At 37.5% G+C, this 23,535-nt stretch overlaps 1 protein-coding gene across 4 annotated transcripts in view; it reads right to left on the reverse strand.

The window, feature by feature from the left end:
• Positions 1-23,535, reverse strand: part of SOBP (sine oculis binding protein homolog) — a 176,540-nt gene that overhangs the window by 14,843 nt on the left and 138,162 nt on the right. For all 4 annotated transcript variants that reach the window (XR_015739635.1, XM_087913476.1, XM_026726650.2 and 1 more), the window contains one exon: positions 170-2,133. Coding sequence is in view for 3 of the 4 variants with exons in the window: in XM_087913476.1 (XP_087769602.1) it covers positions 172-2,133 (1,962 nt within the window). In the remaining variant the exon portion in view is untranslated. The remainder of the gene's footprint in view (positions 1-169; positions 2,134-23,535) is intronic.

Here is a 23,535-nt window from a genome sequence, read left to right on the forward strand (position 1 = left end):
AAAATGTTGCATGACAAAACACAAGACATATGTAATGAATTCAAGGGAATGAGCTGAACAACTCGAACCTTTGCCCCTGTTTCTCAAACGGCAACCTTCTTATGTCATCCTACCTGAAAATATCAGTATCAATTCTACTCACACAGAAGACTTTAGGGATTACACGAACCTTTACTTATTCTGATTTCGAATTCGGAGACACCTCCTTTTCAGTGGGGGCTCTAGATCTTCTGGCCCTGTGCTGAGAATTGGTGTTGAAATAATGCAGGGTCCAATAGCAGTCTTGTCCGCTGGTCTGGGTACAGGCTGGATGACGCAGCCTGCTTTGGGTAGCATCCGCAAAGCATACGCATGATCCTCATCGGCTGGATTGTTAAGGTTGGGATCTTGTTTGTCTCCCCCAAACAAAGACTCTTCCCCCGTCTTCTTACCAGACTCTCCTTCTCGGCGACAGTTTGATGTACAGTTATTCTCCTTAACAGATTCCAGCTCACTCACTGGCAGCTCCTCCAGCAAACAGGGTTGAAGCGGAGTCTTTTTCTGCTCTTGGGGGGTTTCTGAGTTCTTAGAAACCTCGGGGCCTTTTGTGCCATTCACAATGACATTGCAGGCTGCAGCAGCAGCGTTTTCTGGAGTGCCAGAGGCAACTGGGAGGGAGCCGCAGTGAGGTGGATCACCACCCGGTAATGTCTTTGTTTCGGTGGGGCTGCAATTTTTTCTGCAGTCACTGCAGTTCCTTTTCTCTGAGCTCCCCAAAGTCAGATTCACAACACTGCTAGATTCATGTTCAACTTTGACTTCAGCATACAAAGCCCTGTGGATAACATTGTGTAGTCTAGACCTGTGACCTACAGTTAAGTCTATCACACCATCCTGTGGTCCCTGTAGTACTGTAGGAAAACCAAACTTGTTGTTCACAGGACTAGTCGATCTCACAGTCAAATCAACAACTTCATTTTTACTGTGCTGCTGATGCACTTGGGTTTGATTTAAGGACTGGCCTGAGCAGCTTGGTGATGAATCAGAAGGTTTGGAAGGGCCTTGTTTAGAATTCCTCGGGGACACAGAGTTACTTGTTGGCTTAGCCCCTGTTGTGTCATTGGGTGTATTTGGAATGAAGCTTTCCCCATTGCTTGAGAAGCCATTTGGGGGCTTGGAATCATTAATGTGAGGAATGGGGATTGGAATTGGTATTGGGACAGGAAGTGGAACAATAACAGGATATGGCACTAAAAGGGTTGGTGGTGGCACTAATGGGGCAAGAGATGGCAAACCAAAGTTCATCATCTGTGGCATGGGCATAGGACCATTTGGCATCATGCTTACATGAGGGAATGGCAGACTGGGCAAAGGAACTCCTGGCGGTGGAGGGGGAAGTAAGCCTGGAGGATTTCCAGGCATGGTTGGAGTCGTTGGAGGATGGATATGAGGGGAAAGCATTGGCCTATGCATTGGACTGGAAGTGGGTCCCATATTTCTAGGACCACCCGGTGGTGGGCCAATTCCAGGAATCATTGGATTGGACAGAGGGCTATTTGGATTTGACGCATGATGAGGTGGCCCTCGAATAAACGGTGGACGAATCTGCTGCAGAATTTGCTGCTCCATGAATATGGGCAAGGGAACTGGTCCACGGTTTGTCATCACCATGGGAGGACTTCGAGGTGGGACACCAATTGGAGGCACAATACTAGCAGGTGGTGGAACAGAAACCGGTGGAATATTTGGATTCTCATTGATGGGAATAGGTTTGGGAACTGGTGTTGGGATTTTAGTGACAGAGCAGTTGGCAGTATCAGACGGAGAGGCAGTGGTAGACGTGGATTGTCCAGGACCTTGAATTTGGCCAGCTGCAGACACAGGGGATGGGGCCTTTCTCCGAGCATCTGCTAGCGATATATTCCAAGAATCTGGAGTCAGCAGCTGCACCCCAGTGCCTTCTGCTTTATTTTCTACTGGAGGATGTAATGTGCTGCAGAGTCCAGCTGGAAGATTGGCCTGTGTCTCTTTGTAGAAAATGTCCATTTTGTACTGATTGAGACATTTTGCACTGCAGAATTGAAGCCTTCTTTCCCCGTCCCCAAAATCCAGATACTCTTTTGTGTGTCTTATGTGCTTACACCAGTCACACACCTACAACACAGTAACAAAATCAAAACAGGTAAGAAAAAAGTGATTTCTTTTTTATAATGTCATTTGCAATAAAAGTATTGTTTTTACTTTTGAAAACTGATTTTTAAACATCTGAATTATCCAGAAAAAAATATATTTCATGAAACTTGCATGCCATGACCCCAAAATATAGTTGATCTAACATATATGTATATAGGTAAAAATATAGATATATACAGACACACATGCCTTCATGCAACTTATTTTTATAATATTTAATCTAGTTGTCATCTACAGCCCTGAGAACCTTTAGCAAATGAAAACAATAGTATTATGCATGTATGTGTGTTTATGTCTACATTCACATCTAAATAATGTTTTACAATAGGATTATAAAAATATTTTTTTAATTATTAAATTAAAACATAAGGTAATATATTTAGTGGGATTGAAGTACTGATAAATATAAAGTGACGGTCCTATCTATCAGAAAATCCTCACATCAGGTCTTATCTCTGCCATGAACTAAAAACTACCCCATATTAGTTTACACAAAGGAAACTACTCCATTCAAGAGAATTTATTGCCTATTAACTACAAGCAGGATTGCAAGTTCAGGGTTTCTTCCCACATCCTACAACATAGATGTAATAACCCATGTGATTTTTGTTTGGACTTGTCCTCTTTCTTCAAAAATATTAAAAGTATTAAATAAAATGAGTTGGAAGTAAATTTCATTGAGCATATTGAGACTTTTGAGTAAACATGTATAGAATTGTACTTTGAAACTTCATATAAATGTTGGAGATTTTATTATAAAGCATGATCAGAGTCCAATATAACATTAAGAAGCTTAAGATCAGGGACTATAATAGGCCGTGGTTCAATTTATGGTATTTATGCAAAAGCACAGTTGAATTGGTCATGTGGATTTTGACTGAAAAATGGAACTCTAGTTACAAAAATAAGATCAAGGAACACTTGGAAAAAGACCCCATGACTTTTGAAAACTGAAAGCAACTCACCTATGGTACAAGAATGCGACCTGACATTCTAAATTACTGAAATGCCTTTAATAGCAATGGTGGGATGGTATTACCTTGTATCCAAAAAGAAAAACCATCCTACAGCATCACATTTGAGTTCTAATTATGAAGTAGAAAATACTAATAAAACCTGGGTGAATTTCAAGTATTCAGAAACTGTGATATTTTAACAAGCTGGAAAGATTATCCAAGCTGTTTGCCCATGCTTTTTAAACTAGTCGTTTTTAATATACTTTTGGCAGACAAAAATTGATATAACCAATTTTCAAAAAATAAGACAAAACCTCTTATTATGATGATAGTCTTTCTGTATCAAATATAAGTTATTTTCTGTCCTACTATGTGGTGGGATAAAGATACTGCCAATTAAAAAAAAATATGGTTCCAGAACTAATTAAGCTGTGAAAGGTTTTCCCAGTTGTAAACCACTAGAAACCAAAGTTCAAAAAATAGACATTCTAGGTTTCGGAATCCATTACTTTAGAGAAATTATTATGATTTCATTAACACATTAATACTGCAACAGCAACAGCTCTCACAGATGGCAGAGACATGATCTACAATGCAAATATTACTCTTGTTTGCACAAATGCCTTTTCCTTCATATGGCATTTTAAACGAGAATTAAAATGAATAATCCTTCCACAGCTATAAACAGATCAACAGATGTCAGAATTTTCTGTGCCTTTTTAAACAGATTTTATACACAGTCACAGACTCAATTTTTGTCATTCATTCCATTCTAATAATACTACAAATGTTTTTCTCATGCTATGTATGATATGTATATTGAGATAAAAGTATACAAATGCCCTGTCCTTTGTACACATTTGTACAGTATTCAGAATGGGAAATTTTTTTAACTTAAACATATACAAAATGATGCCATAACAAAATGATAGCATTAAAGTAATTAATGTAGATTTAATAACCATTTGCCATAAAACAAATTGAAAACAACATATGCTGGGCATTTGACTAGTCGTATTCAATTCTTGATTTTTTTTCAGTGATAACACTTGAATTGTTTAAAACTAGTACATTTGTTGTACATCTCACTGGCATTTCAATAAAAGCCTGAAAAGAACCCATATGAATCAAGCCTTTTTGACTTAATTTAATTCAATGAGCATTTATCCTATACAACCTCATCCAGTGTGGTCACTGATGTTTACTCCTTGTAACAAGTCACAATATTCTAGCATATGTCTCTTGGGAATTAGCTTGTTGTAGTGTGCTTGAAAACATATCTGAGCAATTGGTGGCACTTAGAACAAGTAAGTTCTTAGCTTAAATTATTTTGGTGTTACAGGAGACAAACAGGCTCAGACCTCAACCTCATATGAACTAGTTTTAATACAACATTGACCATTATTTTTCCATGTTTTCTTGCTTGAAGAATTGTGTTCCCAGCCTATTCTTTTTCTGTTGCCAATTAAATAAATTTTACAGTTGGTCAGCTACTTTTGAATATCCAGTGCTATTTTTGATGTTTTCATCTCACTATTTTTCTATACTGAAGGTGAATCTAGTCAATTTATCCCTTTGTTAGCTGAAACTCATTCTTTAACATAAAATCTAAATGCTCCTTGCTCAATTTTAGAGCAAACTTTTGTGTGGGAAATTTTGCCCAATATTTTTAACTATATAGATCAGAGGGAGGGAAGGTGGTGAGACAGCAAAATCCTACAGTTAAATAACACATTTATTTAATGAATATGGAGGTAGTCAGAAAACGTATTGCTTCCAGGAGAAAAGGAAAGTTTAGGACATATTAAGACATTAGTTTATATGTAACACTTTTTATAAAGCAATGATCCAAAAGGTAGAAATAGCAAGTGCAGCCAAGACTAACTCTGGATAGAAAAATAATGATAATGAATTATATACTTTATCCACAAAGCAATGTTGACAAACTCTGCTTACCGAGAAGCACAGGTGAGCATGGAAAGTTGCAATAACACCATATCATTGAAGAAGAAGAAAGCATTGGAAGGACAATGAAGAAGATGCACTGAAGCTAGTACACCATGAAGGCTTACTGAATGCTGGAGAAACTAAACTGGTCGACAAGAAAAACCAGAAGAATAGAAAAGAGACATGGCAAGGCAGAATATTACATGGCCAGTGCACACACACACACACAAAACACACAAGCAAACACACAAAACCTAGCATGGCTAAGAGCAGTGAAAATTAAGAAAGAAACAGAGGAACTAATTCTGGCTGCATAAGACCAAACCTTCAGAACAAATACATACAAAGCCAGAATTGAGATGACAGCAACAGATAGCAATATTACTTCTGCAAAGAAGCTAAAGAAACAGTGGATTACATAGTTAGCAGCTGCAAGATCACACAGGCTGATTACAAGCAACACCATGACAAAATAACAACAACGGTGTATTGGGATATCTGCAAGAAATACCATTTGCCTGCAAGCAAGAACTGGTGGGACCACAAAATAGACAAAGTAACAGAAATGAAGAAGCTAAAGTGATCTGGGGTTTTAGAATTCAAACAGGTAAGCATCTGCCACATAACACCCCAGACTGAACAATTTTTGATAAGAAAAACAAAAGTCTGGATAGTGGATGTTGCAGTACTTGGAGACAGCAGAACAGAAGAGATAAAACTAAAGAGAGAAAAATACAAAGACCTAACAATAGAAGTAAAATGATTATGGTGAAAAAAAAAAGCAAAGCAATAGCAACAGCACTTAAGACTTATATACCACTTCACAGTGCTTTACAGCCCTCTCTAAGTGGTTTACAGAATCAGCATATTGCCCCCAACAATCTGGGTCCTCATTTTACCGACTTTGGAAGGATGGAAGGGTGAGTCAACCCTGAGCTGGTGAGACTCCAACTGCTGGCAGCCAACAGTTAGAAGAAGTAGCCAGAAATACTGCATTCTAACCACTGCATCACCAACTATTGTAGGCACCTTGGGTGCGATCCAAAACCATCTGGAGCACCACTTGAACACTATCAGCATTAATAAAATTATTTTCAGACAAATGCAAAAGGCAGGTTTACTTGGAACAGGTTACATCTTGCAAGGATACTTTTAACAACATCAAACATCTACCTATCTGAGGTTATTGGGAAAGACTGATACATGGAAGAAAATGTCAAATCAAATATAAACATCTCGCTGATTGTGTGATCAACCATAGTAATAAGGCTAGAAGTGAAAAACATCAAATGATCCAAAGTGCAGATTGTGGAAAGAAACAGAAGAAACAGTAGTTCATACATTCAGCTCATGTAACAAGATCGCACAAACTGATGATAAACAATGACATTACACAGTTGCCAAAATAATTCACTGGAACATCTGTAAAAATTATCATGTGCCAGTAATGAAATATTGGTGGGAACATAGATTTGAAAAAGTAATCAAAAATGAACAGGCTAAAATACTATGGGATACAAACTGATAAAATTTAGCACATAATACATCAGATTTAACTGTGGGTGAATAAAACAAAGTGTGGATAATTATTGAGGCAATACTAGGGGGATGGTAGAAAACAAAGACTTGGAGAAGATCACAAAGCATCAAGATCTGAAAATTAAAGCTGAAAGATTATAACATAAACTGGACATGGTGGTCCCAGTGGTTATCAGCACACTGGGTATCACACCCAAAACTCTTAGATGCCAAATCTGTATTTTGACATAATTTCCATATGTCAGTTTAAAAAGGCCACACTGCTTGGATCTACTATCCTGACACATTATGACATCCTAGATTCTGAGGAGAACTTAATGCATATGAAGGGAAATACCAGCTAATAAACTGGCAGCTATGATGTCACATTATTATGTATGCAATAATAATGACGAATTCACCATCAGTCAATTGCGAAAGGCAGCTTTGCTTAGAACAGCTTACATCCTGCAACGATAGCTCTAACACAGGGCTGTCAAACTCGTGCCAGCTATTGTGGCCCGCCAGCAGAGCAACCAGCAGAATCAGACAGTGAGGAGGTTGGGAAGAACATGACCCAGTTCTGGTGTCTGGGGAAGGCTCTAATGAGTGCTCTGTGTCAGAGGCAGAGATGACACCAGGGCTGTCTGACAGTTGTCAGCTGCCTTCAGAGTCAAAGATCAGTGGGGCAGAAGAACAGTTGGAGCCTGTTCCCGATGTGCGTATTTGCAGAACTGCCAGGCGAAGGGAACAGTTAAGGAACAAGGGTCGACTTGGGAGTAAAGGCACAAGTGAATGGCCCCTCTCATAGAGAATAAAGAGGAGCGAAAGGGGAGTGATGTTTTCAGGAGACAATTAGTTTGTTTCATTAGTGTGAAAATTTATTCGTGACTCTCAGAGACTCCTTGCCAAGTATTTTCTTATATAGCATTGCGCTTGGAAGCTATCGGCCTGGCAGCTCTCTGAGCCTGATAAGGTCTGGGGTGGTAATTCACCCTCAAAAGACTGTTTACTGGGACTTTGCTGTGAATGATAGTAATTCACATTAGCCTAATAAAAAGGGGTTTTGTTGGGACAAGGAGTCTGCTTTGTGATTTTGTGAAGCCTAAGTCAGAACACTGGCGGGGCAGATGCATCACATGCTGGCCACGACCATGTCCAGTTTAGCGAAGGGGGGGGGGAAGTCACGATATGTCATGTGATGCTGCCATCGTGACGCGTGTTTGAGACCCCTGCTCTAACACATCAACATCAACATCTAACTATCCCAGGAAGGACTTGATAAGCAGACAAAAATGTCAGATCTAGTCTGAACATCTGGCTGACTGTGTGACTAACAGCAATAAGGAAAAACAATTGGAAAAATTACAGAATATGAGGACTTGTTGAATGCTTATGAAAAAAGAAACCTGTTGTTATATCAATCATGATTGGAACCCTTAGAGCAGGGGTGTCCAACCTTTCACCTTCCCTGGGCCACATTAGAAGATGAAAATTTGGTTTGGGCCGCACATAAAATAAAATAACAGTAATGATACCTGATCATCCCAAAAAACCATAGAAAACATAGTTAACATATTAAATTTATTTGGAAATGAAGTTAGTGAGATGTTTTTATTATTTATTATTAATTATTTATTAAAAATTATTTATTTTTTATCATGGTTTTTAATCACGGTTTATCATGGTTTATTTTCCGCCAAATTTTGCGGGGTGGCGGGGGAGGAAGCTCGCGCCGCCTCGCGCCTACCTCTCCTCCTGCAAATGGCCTGGCTGGATGAGGCAGGACTGGAAGGCAGAAGCGGCGGCGGCGGCAGCGGCGGCGGGGGCAGAAGCAGCAGCGGCAGTGGGGGCAGAAGCGGCAGCGGCGGCGGGGGCAGAGAAGCGGCGGTGGGGCAGAAGCAGCAGCGGCGGTGGGGGCAGAAGCGGCAGCGGCGGCGGGGGCAGAAGCGGCGGCGGGGCAGAAGCAGCAGCGGCGGTGGGGGCAGCGGCAACAGCAGGAGGTGGCACTCTGATGGCATCCGCCTTTTCTGTTGCTGCTTGGCGTGGCACTCGCCTCGCCCGCCTCGCGCCTGCCTCTCCTCCTCCTCCTCGCTGGCTCTGGCACGAAGGTTGGGGTGGGCACTGGGCCTCATTACGAGACGACCTGGGCTGCATGTGGCCTGTGGGCTGTGGGTTGGACAAGCCTGCCTTAGAGTGATATCAAATGGAGTTCCTTGATATCTGGAAATTCTGAATTTATCAAGACCTCATAAATAATTTAATTTTACAAAAAAAAACTCCAAACAAACAAACAAAACCCCTCCTGCTTGGAATTGCCAAGGAGGATGAGGACTGGCACATGTCAAGCCACATAGCTACAACCTATATTATCACCCCATTCCTCTGAATGAGTGTTTCACTTTTGATAAAACATTATTTAATAATATTAATCTGATCTTACTACAACTAATCTCAAGGATATCCTGTTAACAAAAATTGTAGAATAATTTGCTAGAATTCAAACTGATTTGAATTAGTTGAATTATTCAACTAATCATTTACTAGAATTAAATTGAGTGTTCCCTTTAGAATGCACAGCACTGATATATGTTTACGTCGCAGTAAATCTCAGTAAATTTATTCCAAATGAATAGGAAAATGGGTTTAAAATCATGCCCTGTTAAAATTATAATGAAATAATATAAGAAATAGCCACACATGCAATCAAAGGAAAATATTTTTTTAAAAAATAGTAAAAGGAAAAACAAGTCTTAAGATTTGAATCTTAATTTGGGATGGAATGTAGTAGAATTTTAACCAGCAGAATTTACTCAGCATGCAAATTACTTCTTAAAATAGATCACATGCTGTATATTTTACAGATAGAAAAATGTTGTCTTATTGAACTGAAAGATATATGTTCAATCTGTCACAACTTAAGGAATCAGAATGAGCTCATAGGAGAAATCTGTAATTACTCTGAGCATAATATTAGTCAGAAGTAAAATGAATAATTTTGCTCCATTTTATTACCTTGGGGATATAGCCATTTGTACCATAAATTCATTGACCTCATCTGAAATGATAAATCTGTAAGACAGATCCGAACCATTAATTCTTAAGTGACATTATTTCTACTCTAGTAATTTTTATTCTATGTGAATAAAAGTGCTGTATCTCTGGTATAGTATGAAAAAGAGAAATCAAGACAGAGAAAGAAAACTAGCTGTGTGTGACTTCATAGTGTTAAGTAAAATCAATTGGATAATTACTAGATATTTCGTTCATCAGGGATGTTGTCAGAAACTGATTTATTGTCATTACCCTCCATATTCTCATTTTTATCTAATCGACGAATGTATTTTAGTAGTTTGTGATTAATATGTGAATGAAGAAGATTAATATTACATTTCTTTCATCTCAGTACATCAGATATTTGTATAGACAGCAGCATTCTCCCATCAGGCCATGTCCAGATATATTGGATTACAACTCTCATATTTCTAGTGAACATAGCCTAACACTAAATCCACATTGGAGAATTGAGATTTCTAAAACTGAATAAGTTCTCAAAAACAGCTCAAAGAAGTTTGATGGTTGAGTTTAGCAGGAGACTTCCTGAGAAAAGTCTCCAACTATCCCCCCCTCCATATTGTTAATGTGTTCCTGGAATCTTGATGAAGGAACAAGTGGGGAAAAAATGCCTTTCTATTGTTATTAGCTTAAGAAACTTAAGTGAAGATGTATGGACCTTACAATAACTGGCCAGCAATTTCTGTGTCATGTTTTTATTTCTACCTAAAAATGGCCTGACTGATGCAATTAATACAGTCCTGAGGTAGTGCTTGAAAAAAAGATCAGTGTGGGAGCAGAGAGTAAACAAATCTTGGCAAGAAAGGATGCAGCTTTATTGAGTCAAACAATGGAGGAGCAACAATAGGAGCTGACAGAGGGGGAAAAATTCCATGTAAACAAAGGAGCAAGCTCAATGGATAAACGGACAGCAATGGACTTGAAGCACTCCTGCACTTTATGTTTACTAAAGGTGTGCATACGGTGGAAAGTTCTTGTTATCTGAAATATGCCAAAATTTTGACTCTTTTTAATTACTACCGATCGCCTTTAAGGAGATGTGTACAAACAATACAGTAATAAGGTGACTATACTGGGTACTTAAGAATTTAGAATGTGTCAAGTAAAATAAAATAATAAATGTATTCTCTAGATTATTAATATTAAATATTGGGGATAATTATTCCTACAAAAATATTTCTTTTAGTAGATGTGAATGAAATTGTATTATTCAGATAAAAAGGGATACCACAAAATAGAAGAAAATATCACTGTTATGGTAATTCAGGAAAAGTCATGGCTTGTTTAAGGAGGCACCATAATTTCTTATGGAGCATGTTTTCTACTTTATATCCCAAAAGCTGCAAATCCCTACCAAAAGAGCTTTCTTGAGGTGTGAAAATGCCAGTAATGAAAAGGATTGATATAGCAGATGATCAGTGAAGAGCACAAAATGTAATCAGATAACAAAATAAAAGTCAAAGCTATTGGACTCTCCTTTGAATGTCTTCTCCAACAATATTATGCATATTTCACATAACTATGAAGAGCAGAATGAAGGCAGACAATAGAAATTTGAGAAACATAGTCAGGGAATGCCTCTTTACTCTGAATAAGATTATACACCCAACCAGATAAACGGCATCTTAAGGAACTGACCGAACTTGATAATGGTCTGCCTGAATCTTTGTGCATTGTATATCTCTAAATTCAGAAATTAGTAAAGAAAGGATCCAGATAATTAAAGATTAATCAGTCTGACAGTCTAACAACATCTCAAAAATTCTAGAGCTTAATATTTTCACTCAATAATCACTTTAAAAATAACATACCACTGACCACAGTCCAGCATGGATTTGTAAGAACAACACTTGGTATGTTAATCTTGGGAGAGACCTTTCTTATTAGGAGAACATTAGACAACTAATATTTAAGTCAGGCTGGGTGGAATAACAATTAAATGAATAAATGTCTTCCTTGGAAAGGAAGGGCCATGCACGGGCAGTGTTTCCCATAGTTTCCTCATCGAAGTAGAGTGAAATATTGAGTGGGCTGTTAGCTGATTCTGTCTTGGATCCCCTACACTTCAATGCTTTTATTAATGTGTTGGATGAGATGAGAAATGTACAAATGACACAAAGTGCTTTAAAACATAGAAATAAAATCAGAATATCAATAAACAAAATGAAATTTAACCAAGAGAAACGCAAACCAGTGAGAGGTAAGGAATGGGCTTGGTAATAAAAGTGTAAAAATGATCAACAGTGGTATTTACAAACTAAGAAAAACAGCTACAATTTAAGGTTGTACCACAGGAATAATTCCATTTTATTTTGCATTGATGAAATCCCACCTCTGTTCATCAAGGAGGATTCAGATAAACTGGAACAAATTGAAAAAGCCAACAAAAACAACTAAGAGATTAGAAGATACTGTAAATCCTTTAATGAAAGATTAAAAGATCCTGGGAGGTTTAGCTGTAAAGAAGACTGAAGGGGAATATGATGGTACTCTTTGAGAAACGGAAAGAATATCTAATAGAAAAATAAATGAAAGCTATTCTTTAGAGGATAGGGCACAGAATAATGGATTTCACCTGTGGAAAGATTATAACAAGTTGCCCATATACATACCTAAAAATCAAGCAAGAGGGAGAATAAAATAATATATACATTTGGTAGTAAATTAATCAACAAGAAAGCTTTTAGATGAGTGCTCCCTCATGTAATATGCTCAAGCAGAGACTGAGCAACATCTACCTGTAAAATTTTAGCCTGTATTCCTACTGAGTAGAAAGTTAGCTTCAGTGGCCTCTTCCAACTCTGATTTATTAACTGTGGTCTATACTTTGAAGAGCATCTATCAGCTGAAATCTCACTTTCCCCACAATCTGGGTAACATCAGGCAAAACAGTCTCATATCATCAACTTAATATGTGTGTGTGTGTGTGTGTGTGTGTGTGTATATATATATATGTATATGTATGTATGTGTGTGTATATGTATGTATGTGTGTGTATATGTATATGTATATGTATGTATGTGTGTGTGTGTGTGTATATATATATATATATATATATATATATATATATATATATATATATATATATATATATATATATAGTGTGAGGTTTTCATGGGTATTTGCATGTGGATCTTTGGTTATTCAGGTTTTCTCCCATATAAAATTGGAAGTATTTTGATAACGTTTCGATGAAATCTCATTCGTCATCTTCAGGCTTGTGTCTTCAGCTTTGTGCTTCTTGGAGTAATATGAGCTTGCAGCTGTTTTTTCTTTTAACTGCTAGTGGGGGGGTGTTCTGATTGGGTGGGGGTGTGTTCTCATTGGTTGGGGGCCTGGCTGTGATCTGATTGGTTGGGGGCTTGGCTGTGTTCTGATTGGCTGGGGGTGTGTTCTGTTCAGGTGGGGGCTTGGCTGTGTTCAGGTTAGTCTTAGTTGGGGATTTGAGGGATTTGAGCTGGTGAGCTGTGATCCTGTTGTTTGGCTTTGCATTTGTGGTCGTGCCACATCTTCATGTTGGGCGTCAGTTCGCTTCATGTATGGGTCGGAGGGGTTTGAAGCGAGTGGTGATGCAGCTGCGGTATGGCTTCTGGCCCGTGGTCATGTCTCATCATCTGTGTGGGTGTGAATCTGCTTTCTACGTGGAAGTGTGGTGGTAGCATCTTGTGTGGCCTTCGTGTGGGTCTGGTGTCATTCTTCATGTTAGATACTCATTTGTTAATGAGGGCGGGTTTCCAAAGGGCTGGTAGGCAGGAGGTATCATCTTGTTTATTCATGCTATGTGGGCATTTTTCTATCTCTATGGCTTCTCTGATTATTCTGTTGTTGAAGTGTTGAGTTTTGGCAATAGTTCTGGTATTTTTAAAGTCAATCTCATGTCCTATGGCTTTGAGGTGCTGGTTTAGGGAAGAGGTCGGTTCTTCTTTTTTGATTGAGTTCTTGTGTTCTTCAATGCATGCACTAATTCTTCTGTTGGTTTGTCCGATGTATGTGTTGGGGCAGGCGGTGCATGGGATTTCATATACTCTTTGGTTTTCTAACTCGATTCTGTCTTTAGGGTTTCTTAATTGTGTCTGACAAACACAATACAGAAGCCTGATGATGGCAGATGAGATTCTGCCGAAACGTTGCTGCAAGTTTAAAAGCACAGGTATAATGACGTGGGAAAACACCCGAACAAAGCTCATACCGAACATACATATAAATACCCACGAAAACTTAAGAAAACAAATATATATATATTGCAATTTATTAAAGAGAGGTTTGAGATATTTCTGCCACAACATTTCCAGTCTAAATGAATCCCTGTGGATTAAATCCCTTGGTTAGTTATTGTTTATTATCTTTGTAACTCCTTGTACCATTATTGTTTTTGTGCATGCACAAATGATTGCATCATATTTTAAATTTATTGTTTTTAGTAACTCTTCAGTGATTCTTTATGGCAACAGCTGGATTCAATCTTAAGTAATCATCTGACAGGTTTATAGTGTGTAAATATGGAAAATGCACATTTGTGTCTTTATAGGCATCAATATAGATGCTGTAATTGCACCTGATTATCATTCAGCTTATGTACTATACCATGTATTCACTGAGTTACACTCATTTATACTCATGACCTGTAAAGCAGTTTCCTTAAAGTCACTATGGCAAATCATTACAAAGTATTTACTAATAGATCTACTAAAGTATTCATCCTGTTATATTTTGTTTGCACATTTAACAGAAGATGATGAAGGATTTAGCTTCTTTAACACCTAATAGTATGTGAATTAAGGTGAGGGGGTCTTATATATTAGTGTTTGAATACTTCTTGAGACAACTGAGCATCTTCAATTCTCTTTTAAATCTGTTTGTAGAAACGTCATATACTAACTATACATTCATGTAATTTGAATGAGAGAGACCAATGATGAGAAGGAGAAAGAACTTAGCACTTCTCAAGAAGATGTTTATCTTATTGAGGCTTGTCCAAATTCAAATTATATACTAATATTTTCCTTTATTAAATGTGGCATATTGCTACACTGACTAACACAGATTCTTGTATAAAGATATAATAAGACTCCAGATATATATGTATAGAATTGGATGTTTTTATGCATAAAAGCATTTGGGTGTCTGTTAAACAGACATTTAACATTCTATTTTGTTTATAACATATCTAAGCTACTCAGAAAAGTAAATCCTCAGCAGAATTTATTTCTCTTGAATTGGCAAAATCAACAAAATTAGAGTTAATCTTGCTTTTCCTTAGTAGATATAGCAAAAAGAATTAAATGACATATTTTACTTATTTTTATTTAAATCATTTTTATGTATTCTGTTTATGTAAATAAACAGAATAAAAAAATGTATTTGACCTACCTATGAAAAGTTCAGTATCTATTTATCTGACTTATATATAAAGTCAGACCTTAAGTCAACTTGCATGTTGAATATTTAATTCAGTTGTCAGCTCCACAAGGTAGCTATTTCACTGATTGAAAGCTCTTACAATTATCTATCCTGAATTTATTTCCCTATAGTTTGAAACCTATTGGTTCTTGTCCTGCCTTCCAGGGTAACAGAGAATAATTCTATTTCTTCCTCTATAGTAGGGGTGTCAAACTTGCATCATCATGGTGTCATCACATGATGAATCCTGACTCCCCCCACTTCACTAAACAGGGCATGGGTGTGGCCAACGTGTGATGCATCTGGCCTGTGGGCCGCAAATTTGACAGCCCTGCTCTATAGGATAACTCCTTAGATATTGGAAAACTGTTGTCATAACTTCCCCCAGTCTTCTCTTTTTGCATGCTAAATATTTATTGATTCTCATGTTTTTTCCCCCAGCATCTTAATAGTCTCTTCTAAAGTTGCTCAAATTTGTTAATGTCTTTAGACCATGCTGATCTAAAGTAGGCCTGACTAAGGCAGAGTAAAGTGGGAATAGCTTCTCTGCTGTATTTTCCTGCCAATATCTGAGCCTTTCTCCTGATCTTACACTCCTCCCTTTTTCACTTGTGCTTTTGGCTTCAGCCCCTGATGATAATTTGATAGAATTTTGATTTGATATGTTTTGAGAAATAAATACCAATCTTTCAGCATTTTTAAAGTATAAAGTACATTTAGTTTCTCTCATATTCCTTTGCTATTTTAATTCTCTCACATTTGAACATATAAACATCACATACACATGGGAATGTAATACATGGAAATGTCAAAAAGGACATCTGTTCTGCTCAGGTTTGCCATGTGGAGTGGAAAACCAGAGGGGAAGAAGAAATGAGGAATGTATGCCAAGAAACAGCAACAAATACTAAAAAAAGAAATCTAACTGTATCCATCAGCACATTCTGCCAGAATGTCATTGTTTTGTAGCTACCTCTTCCTGATAATTTTGCTCTTTTTCAGACTATTTATATTCTGTACATATTATTTATTGAATTAAGCATTTCTCCATGTTATTACAAACAAATAGCCTATACTGCAAATTTAGCCAGCATCTAATATAATGATGGGAGTTTGGTGACTTGTGTTCTTTCTTCAAAGATGGTTTTTCAATAGATTGGTATGTTTATATAGAATCTAGTTCATGTCCCTGGTGGAGACTGATTCTGAGGGAGAGGAGGAATAGTCGACAGGGAGTGGAAGTGTGGCTCCAGAGGTTGTGGAGGAGGCTGGGGAAGGGCAGAGGCTGGCTGAGCAGTCAGAGGAGAATCCAGGCCCATCCTCTATCTATCCTAGGGCATGCAGGGAGGAGAGGATAAGGGAGAGACGTGGTCTACTCAGGAGGAGAGGGCTTTGATCCTCTTCATGGGCTGCAGCTGTGACAACTGAATAAGAGGATGGACATGTGTTTGGGCAAGCTGGAAACAAAGCATGGAAATATCTCTAGTTTATGGTTCCTCTCTGAGTTTGGCGTCCTTCCCAGTGTATGTTATCCATGGACTTCCTCCAGCCCTTATCTTGCCTGGTTTGTGTTGCTTTTTTCCTTCTTTGTGTAACTGTGTGGGAGTTTTTTGTCTTCTGTCAAGAATATTCGGAGCTTGGAAGCAAAGTGAAGGAGTAAAAGGGGCTTCACCTGTTTTCTGTAACTGTGTTTGTTTTGTATCCCACCCTGGGTTATCACATAGTTCCTATATAATATTAATATTAATACTGGAAGTTGCCCAGTATCTGAAAATGGAGTGGCATTTAAGTTGTAGGAATTAACCAACAAACCTGTGCTAACCCATCATTTAAGTTGCTTGGTTTTGGCTTAGCATATTGTACTATGTCAACCACTGTGATTTTGAAATGATGACTTATAGATCACCTACTGTGCAGTATTGTGCCTTTTTCAATAAATCACAGGTATTCCACAGCACTTAAGGTATTGCAGCCTAGTTATAATAGCCCACTTAAGGATATAAGAACAGAGATTGAAATTAAAGCAAGAGATCTCTCAAAGTCTTCCTACTTTAGACACTGTAGGCCATGGCCTTTCCAGTGACATCAGCCTCCATCTTGTGGACAGCAGATACTGTAATTTCTCCAATAAACTGAGCAAAGCATGCTTTAATATGATAGATGATCTCAAACTGCATGTATTATAAGGAAGGAAAAACTTTTCATTTTTCTCAACTCCCTTTCTTTGCTCGGAAGTAGCCACTATAATTCATAGTTGTTAAAACCTGAATTAGTCATATGATCAGCAGTGAGCGCAGAAATGATTTCACCTTATTGTGGCACATCTCTTAGAATGATTACATTTATTGGGGCAGGCTCAGTTTTAATTTGGAGAAGAAGTTCGGGTGCAAGGTTAGAGGCTGCACACAGAGAGAGCTATGTATCCCCATTACATATTTCCCAAAATGGAGCAACCTGGTCCAGTTTGGCTGCTGCTGAATTCTGGAAAGAGGGAAAGCACCACTTTTAAGCAAGGAAACCAGAATGTAGCTCTCCCTCCTGTCTGAACCTCTGCTACATTGAGAAATTAAAATTCCTTGCCAATAAAGGAGTGAGTGGGTAGGGATGTCTGTTGTAAATAGCATTGTAAATCCATGCTTGTCTTAATCAGTAAAGTAAATAATAGCTCTGTGACCATGAGATCTGTATGAAAGAGGGATGGCTGTGTAGAAGGAAAGTGTGAAAGAATGCAGACCTGGCCTCGGGGAGCAACATGGTTAGCCAGGCTGAGAAAAAAGGAAGCCAGAAAGATTCAGACATCACCTCAATTTTGTTTGCTATAAGACAGAGTAGAGAAAAGTCTGGCAACCTTTTAAGATTCCATAATTTACTCTACAAAAATAAAAGATATTCCTGAAACTTTTGCTACTTCTGTTTCTTCATCTTGCCGAAGGATTGTTGGGAGGCTGTTTTTGGGTTCTTCTCAAAAACGGTTTATTGTACAGTCACCCAGACTCATTTATAGAATTTATAAGAACTTTGCTCTTTTTCACCATTTTCTTGATTTATGATTCTGTTTGGGGTCATTTTTCTTTCCAGGAGGGGAAAAAAAATAGCTGCACAGTGCTTTTTCAACAGAAGAGTCAGAAATCCTCCACCTGGAAGCACCTGATGTATGCAAGAACTAATACAAGGCAGGAATATATTAGAAACTCATAAAATAGGCTCAGCCTGATAAGCTGACAGATTGTGTAGACAGAGCCTTCCCCAATGCCATCTCTGCAAATCAGCCTCAAAGTATAGGAATTTTTTTTAATGAATCGCTGTATTATTTGAACGCAATAAACTAGTCTCCATAAAGCCATTGTTTTGGAATTATCTTTTTCAGAAGGAAAAGAAGCAGAATATGGTGGGGGAGGGTGATGAAGGAATATACTTTCTGGAAAAATATAATTGTAATGTGTCTAGTACACCCAATAAATGGAAATACAGAGAAAAGAGAAGGGGGGAAAAATAAGAACATCAATTTTCTGCCTTCCATATCCCTAGGTAGGGAGGTAGGGAAATTGTCTCTTTCTCACTACATTTTCTCCCTTACAATAAAGGACATCTTCTCCGGTTAGTCATTTGCAGCTACAAAAGGGCTGGAAATATGGGGAGACTGACAAGATCTGCTCTGTCATAGGAGATAAACTGAGGAGCAGTTAATCAAAGTCAGACATTTGCGGTTTGATCTTGCCTTAAATAATGTTGATTCAAAATTATCCTGTTGTTTTTGACACCAGTATAAAATATGGTCCGGTAAAAGTTCTCCTGTGTGATTTATAATTTCTGCACATCTCAAAACATTTTCTTTCAACACTAAATCAATTCTTGTAAGAATGTTCCACATATTCTAGAAAATTGATGTTTACATACAGATCTCAAGTTGGCTTCAGATAGCAGAAATGGAGGAGATGAGGCAAACATCACATCTTCCTTGATATCATGAATCATGAGTTCACAATTGACAATGGCCACTACAGAATAAAATGAAGAATGAAGCAAACAACAATAACAAATGTAAAAAAAAATACATGTTTTGGTCAGAGATTAGTTAGTATAGTCAGTACTTTATAAGGAGCCACCAGAATCTCATAGGATGTTACCATCTACCCCAAACTCAGTTTGAGACAAGTCAATTGTAGTTTTCTAATTTTTAATATATTGAAGCTCTCACAGCTTTTGTAAGACAAGTCATATATGATATATATATAAATCTAAGATTTCAGAATAAATCAGAATGTCCTCAAAATATTTCATTAAATTATTCAGGAAATAAAGGAATATGCCAATCCTTAGCTGCTGAAAAGTGACAGATCAGTTACACAGAGGAAACAGTTTGACACTGAAAATGTCGCTACTGTGCTTGGGAATTTCATTTTCTTGCAGTACCTTTTATTTGTTTCATCTAAACCAAGTTCTGCAGTTCTATAGACAGCTAAGTTAATATAAATAAGAGCAACTGAAAAAAATAATTCACCTGACTCAAGAACTCAAGGATCAAAAGCAATCAAAACTGATTCCATGTGGTTATTGCATTTCACTGTTTAATAGAAAGAAAGGTGCTCCAACAGGCAAGGCTGAAATCTTTGCTAAGATTCTTTTTTAAAGCAAACCAAAAAAAAAAAAAAATCCCTCACAAAAAGTTCCTAGCAGCCAGTCCAGATTTAAAAAGAAAGCAAAGCTAACCTACCAGAAGACATGCCTCCAAAGGAAAATCAGTGGCAGAATTGCAAGTTCTAAGAGGAGAGGTAAACAGTCACTTATGAGTTTACTGCTAACATCTTAGAAATCATCAAACTAGCAGGGCAGACATATATTTTTGATCAAGAGATGCTACACAAACCAACTATATTTGTATTTACTGGAAGTAAGTATGATAGCAATAAGTGAACTTAACTGACTATGCTAGATGAGATGCTGAAAATATAGTTCGGCAACATCTGGAGGATGTCTGAAGTTGCTTATCTCTGAGTAAAAGATACCTGGAACTTTTTGGAGAGCTCATGCATAGACTAATATTCTTTTTATCTAACTCCTAGAGTAATTCCTCTGTTTATGCCAGCCAACTGAACTGGCTAGCTAGGAACAAAACCATGAAGAACCATACTGTGAGTATTATTTTAATTGGCTGCTTTAAAAACCTATCCTCAGAAATTGAGTTTATTTAATCATTCATGCAAATTATACTGCAGCTCAGATAGCAATCCAGCTTTTATTAAGCTACAATTCTGTAAAAAATTGTATTATTGCAGTCCCTTGTACTCCTCTGAGCTACGTAAAAGATTGTTCTGCCAAATTATTACTCCCTCTGTGTGAGGTCTGCCCATATTCTAAATATCAAAAATCCTACTCAACCTGTTAATGTTTATATAAGTTAGACTGAACATATTACCTTTATTTGAATTCTTCTGTAGAATTTATTGTCTTTTTTCTTCTGCTAAAGTCCTTTTTGTCAAATACTGAAGGGAAAAAAATTAGCTTATCTGATTCAAAAAAGAGTATTTCTCGGTAATATCATGGTGAAAATCTTCCATATGTGATAAATTACATACATGTTAATATTTTCACAAGATAATTCTGTGGTTCTTCGAGCTCTAGAGAAGTCAGTCTACACAGCTCTACAGACTTTTAGCTATACAATTTGGGATGAACACCCTTTGAATGGTGCAGGAGTAGGAATGGATTTCCAGAGAAAAAAATGCAGACTACCAGGAACCAGGAGCACTATTCAGGTGACCCCGAGGACACAGATAAACCTCCAAGTGCTTCAATGACCTTCTAAAAGGATGCAAATGACCAGCTGTCTGCAAGGAATATAAATCCTTCCATTCCCCACTATCCTGTCAGAGCTGAAGAAGCTTGTTGGATGAGAAGTGAAACGTCTTCAAAGAAAAAACAAGAAAGTCCAGTTGCCTCCTGAAATGGGACAACCATGACCTGGATGACTAAGAATCTCTACAGACTTTCAGTCTACAGCTCCTTTGCTTTCGTTATTCTTACAGCTGAGGAAAGGACCTGGGAGATTAGATATTTTCAGACTAAATTCAACCAGTAGTGATAGTATGTTAATACTTTACTTAAAAGGAAATGTACCATTATGGAAGAACTACATAGTAGAAGTACAGTTAAGAGAGACTGTCTCACACAGCAATTGTTTGTTATGAGTCAGTGATGAGAAAGTAACTTTGTGACTATTGGTAATGCCCACATTTATGATTACAAAATCTCTCTCTCAGTCAAGGGTTTATCATTATAGTCAGCTACTTCACATCCTGTGCTGACCCTTTCCCCCCTTACAGAGCAGAGAGATTGTCTAGAATAAGCTATCTTCTCCTGGGAGTTTTTTTGTCTGCAATGCAGTGCACCACGAAAAAGTGCTAACCATAAATTAACAAGCTTAGTTCTGTGACCTAGTTATTCAAAACCACAGTTAAGTTTACTTACTTATTTATCAATCAAATTTAGAAACCACCCATCTTACTCTCAGAGCAATTCTGTGCAGACTACAATTAAAAACATAAAAACTATATGAAAATACTGTATCTCAGTGAAAGATAAACAAGGGTAGAATCAATTAAAAGTTAAAAAAGCGGGAGGAGGCCCTTCAGCATGCTAACCAATCACAAGATTGCATCTTCCTGTGAAAGCACTATGAATCGGCAGGCCCTGGTCATCAAACTCTTTCCAAAGATTAGGAGAGTGAGGTCAATGCCACCACCTCTCAACTCCCTTCAGTTACAGTGGTTCCAGACTGTAATTATTGTTAGCATTACTGAATTAGATAAAGGTGGTCGTGCAGTGGTTAAAATGCAGTACTGCAGATTAACTCACTGCTTATTCCAGGAGTTCGATTCTAAGCAGCTCAAGATTGACATAGCCTTCTATCCTTCTGAGGTCAGTAAAATGAGGACCCAGATTGTTGGAGGATATATGCTGACTCTGTAAACTGCTTAGAGGGGGCTGTAAAGTAGTATGAAGCAGTATATAAGTCTAAGTGTTATTGCTATAGCTTCTGGATGCTTTCATTACCTACTCCATATGCATCATCAGATACTAGTTATAGTTTTTTTCATCTTGATTTACCAAAAAGGTATGTATAAAGAATAAAATCCATATAAAAGGCATGTCCATGAAGGAAAGACAGGATGTAATAGGCAAATACATAGCCATTAATTATTAAATAATATTAACAACCTGTAGTTTAACAATTACATGTTAAAAGCTTCTGTATTAAAAAATATTTTAAATGTATCTGTTCCAGCTGATTAAATTAATAGGTGTACTACAAATTACTTCCTGACAAAATAACTACTTAATAAATAAGAAAACATTAAACTGTGTAACTCTTGGTAGCATAGTATCTAGAGGGAGGGAGGGAGGAAGAGAGAGAGAGGGAGAGAGAGAGAATGTGTGTAAATATAACATTTATTCAAAATGACTGAATTTGCTGCCAGTTCCTCAGATAATGTTTTTGTCTGTCTGTTTTGTTTAGTTTATATTTGCTAACATTTTATATATAGAAATAGTCAGTGTAGATCTAGAAATTTTAACATCAAAAATCATTCATTCTTTATCCAATTATCTCTTTATATGTTTATAATAAACCAAATAAGCCTTAAAAAGCAGCATCTTCTACACCATCTTTCTCTAGTTCACAAATCTTCTGGCTTGAATATAAACATGTTAATGAGATGTGTTGATGGATACACTAATGGCACTTGCTTAGACACCTACATTTTCAGCCTTAGGCTTTGCTCTAGGCTAGTGCTATTTCCACTGGGCAAAAACCTCCAATGCAATCTTATTAAACAAGACAAATTTCCTGAGACCAGTGAATAATATTTTAATACAAATACAGTATAATGTCCTGTAGGCATCTAGTTATGTCTGCAAATTAAGCTAATATCTTGATAAATTTTATTTAAGGGTAATTTTAAAATATGATCATACTGATTTTTTTATTTTGCATTTACTTCATCTTTTTCCATAATTTATGCTACCATTCACATTTATTAGAGCATGGCTGCACTACTTACAATGGCTTCAGCCTCATGTCTCCCTAACCATAGCACAAACATCCCCTGTAAACATGGCAATACTGCAGCAGAATTATGGATTGCCACTTAGTATGCACTCTGGCTGCATTGGTGGCATGCATGAATTTCATTATTTTATTTTTCAGTATAGGCTAGGGTGGAAGAAACTCATTTCAGACTGACATCTTATGAGTTGCAGTAAGCAGAGGATTCAGAGAAGGGAACATTCATGCTTCAAGCTCTGCAACTTTGGAGGAGTACCAGCGTAGACTTTTTCTTCTGCTCTCTAATCCACGTACAGTATCTCCCTTGGAATGAAGGATCTCTTTTCTCTCACCATCTCTCCGTTAGAAAGGAAGGGAGATAAATTGCTATAAGGAGAGGAGAAGCAGTGCAGGACCATAAAG

This window comes from Pseudonaja textilis, chromosome 1, assembly GCF_049901715.1.
Source record: "Pseudonaja textilis isolate UNSWEBS1 chromosome 1, rPseTex1.2, whole genome shotgun sequence".
Lineage (NCBI taxonomy): Eukaryota > Metazoa > Chordata > Lepidosauria > Squamata > Elapidae > Pseudonaja > Pseudonaja textilis.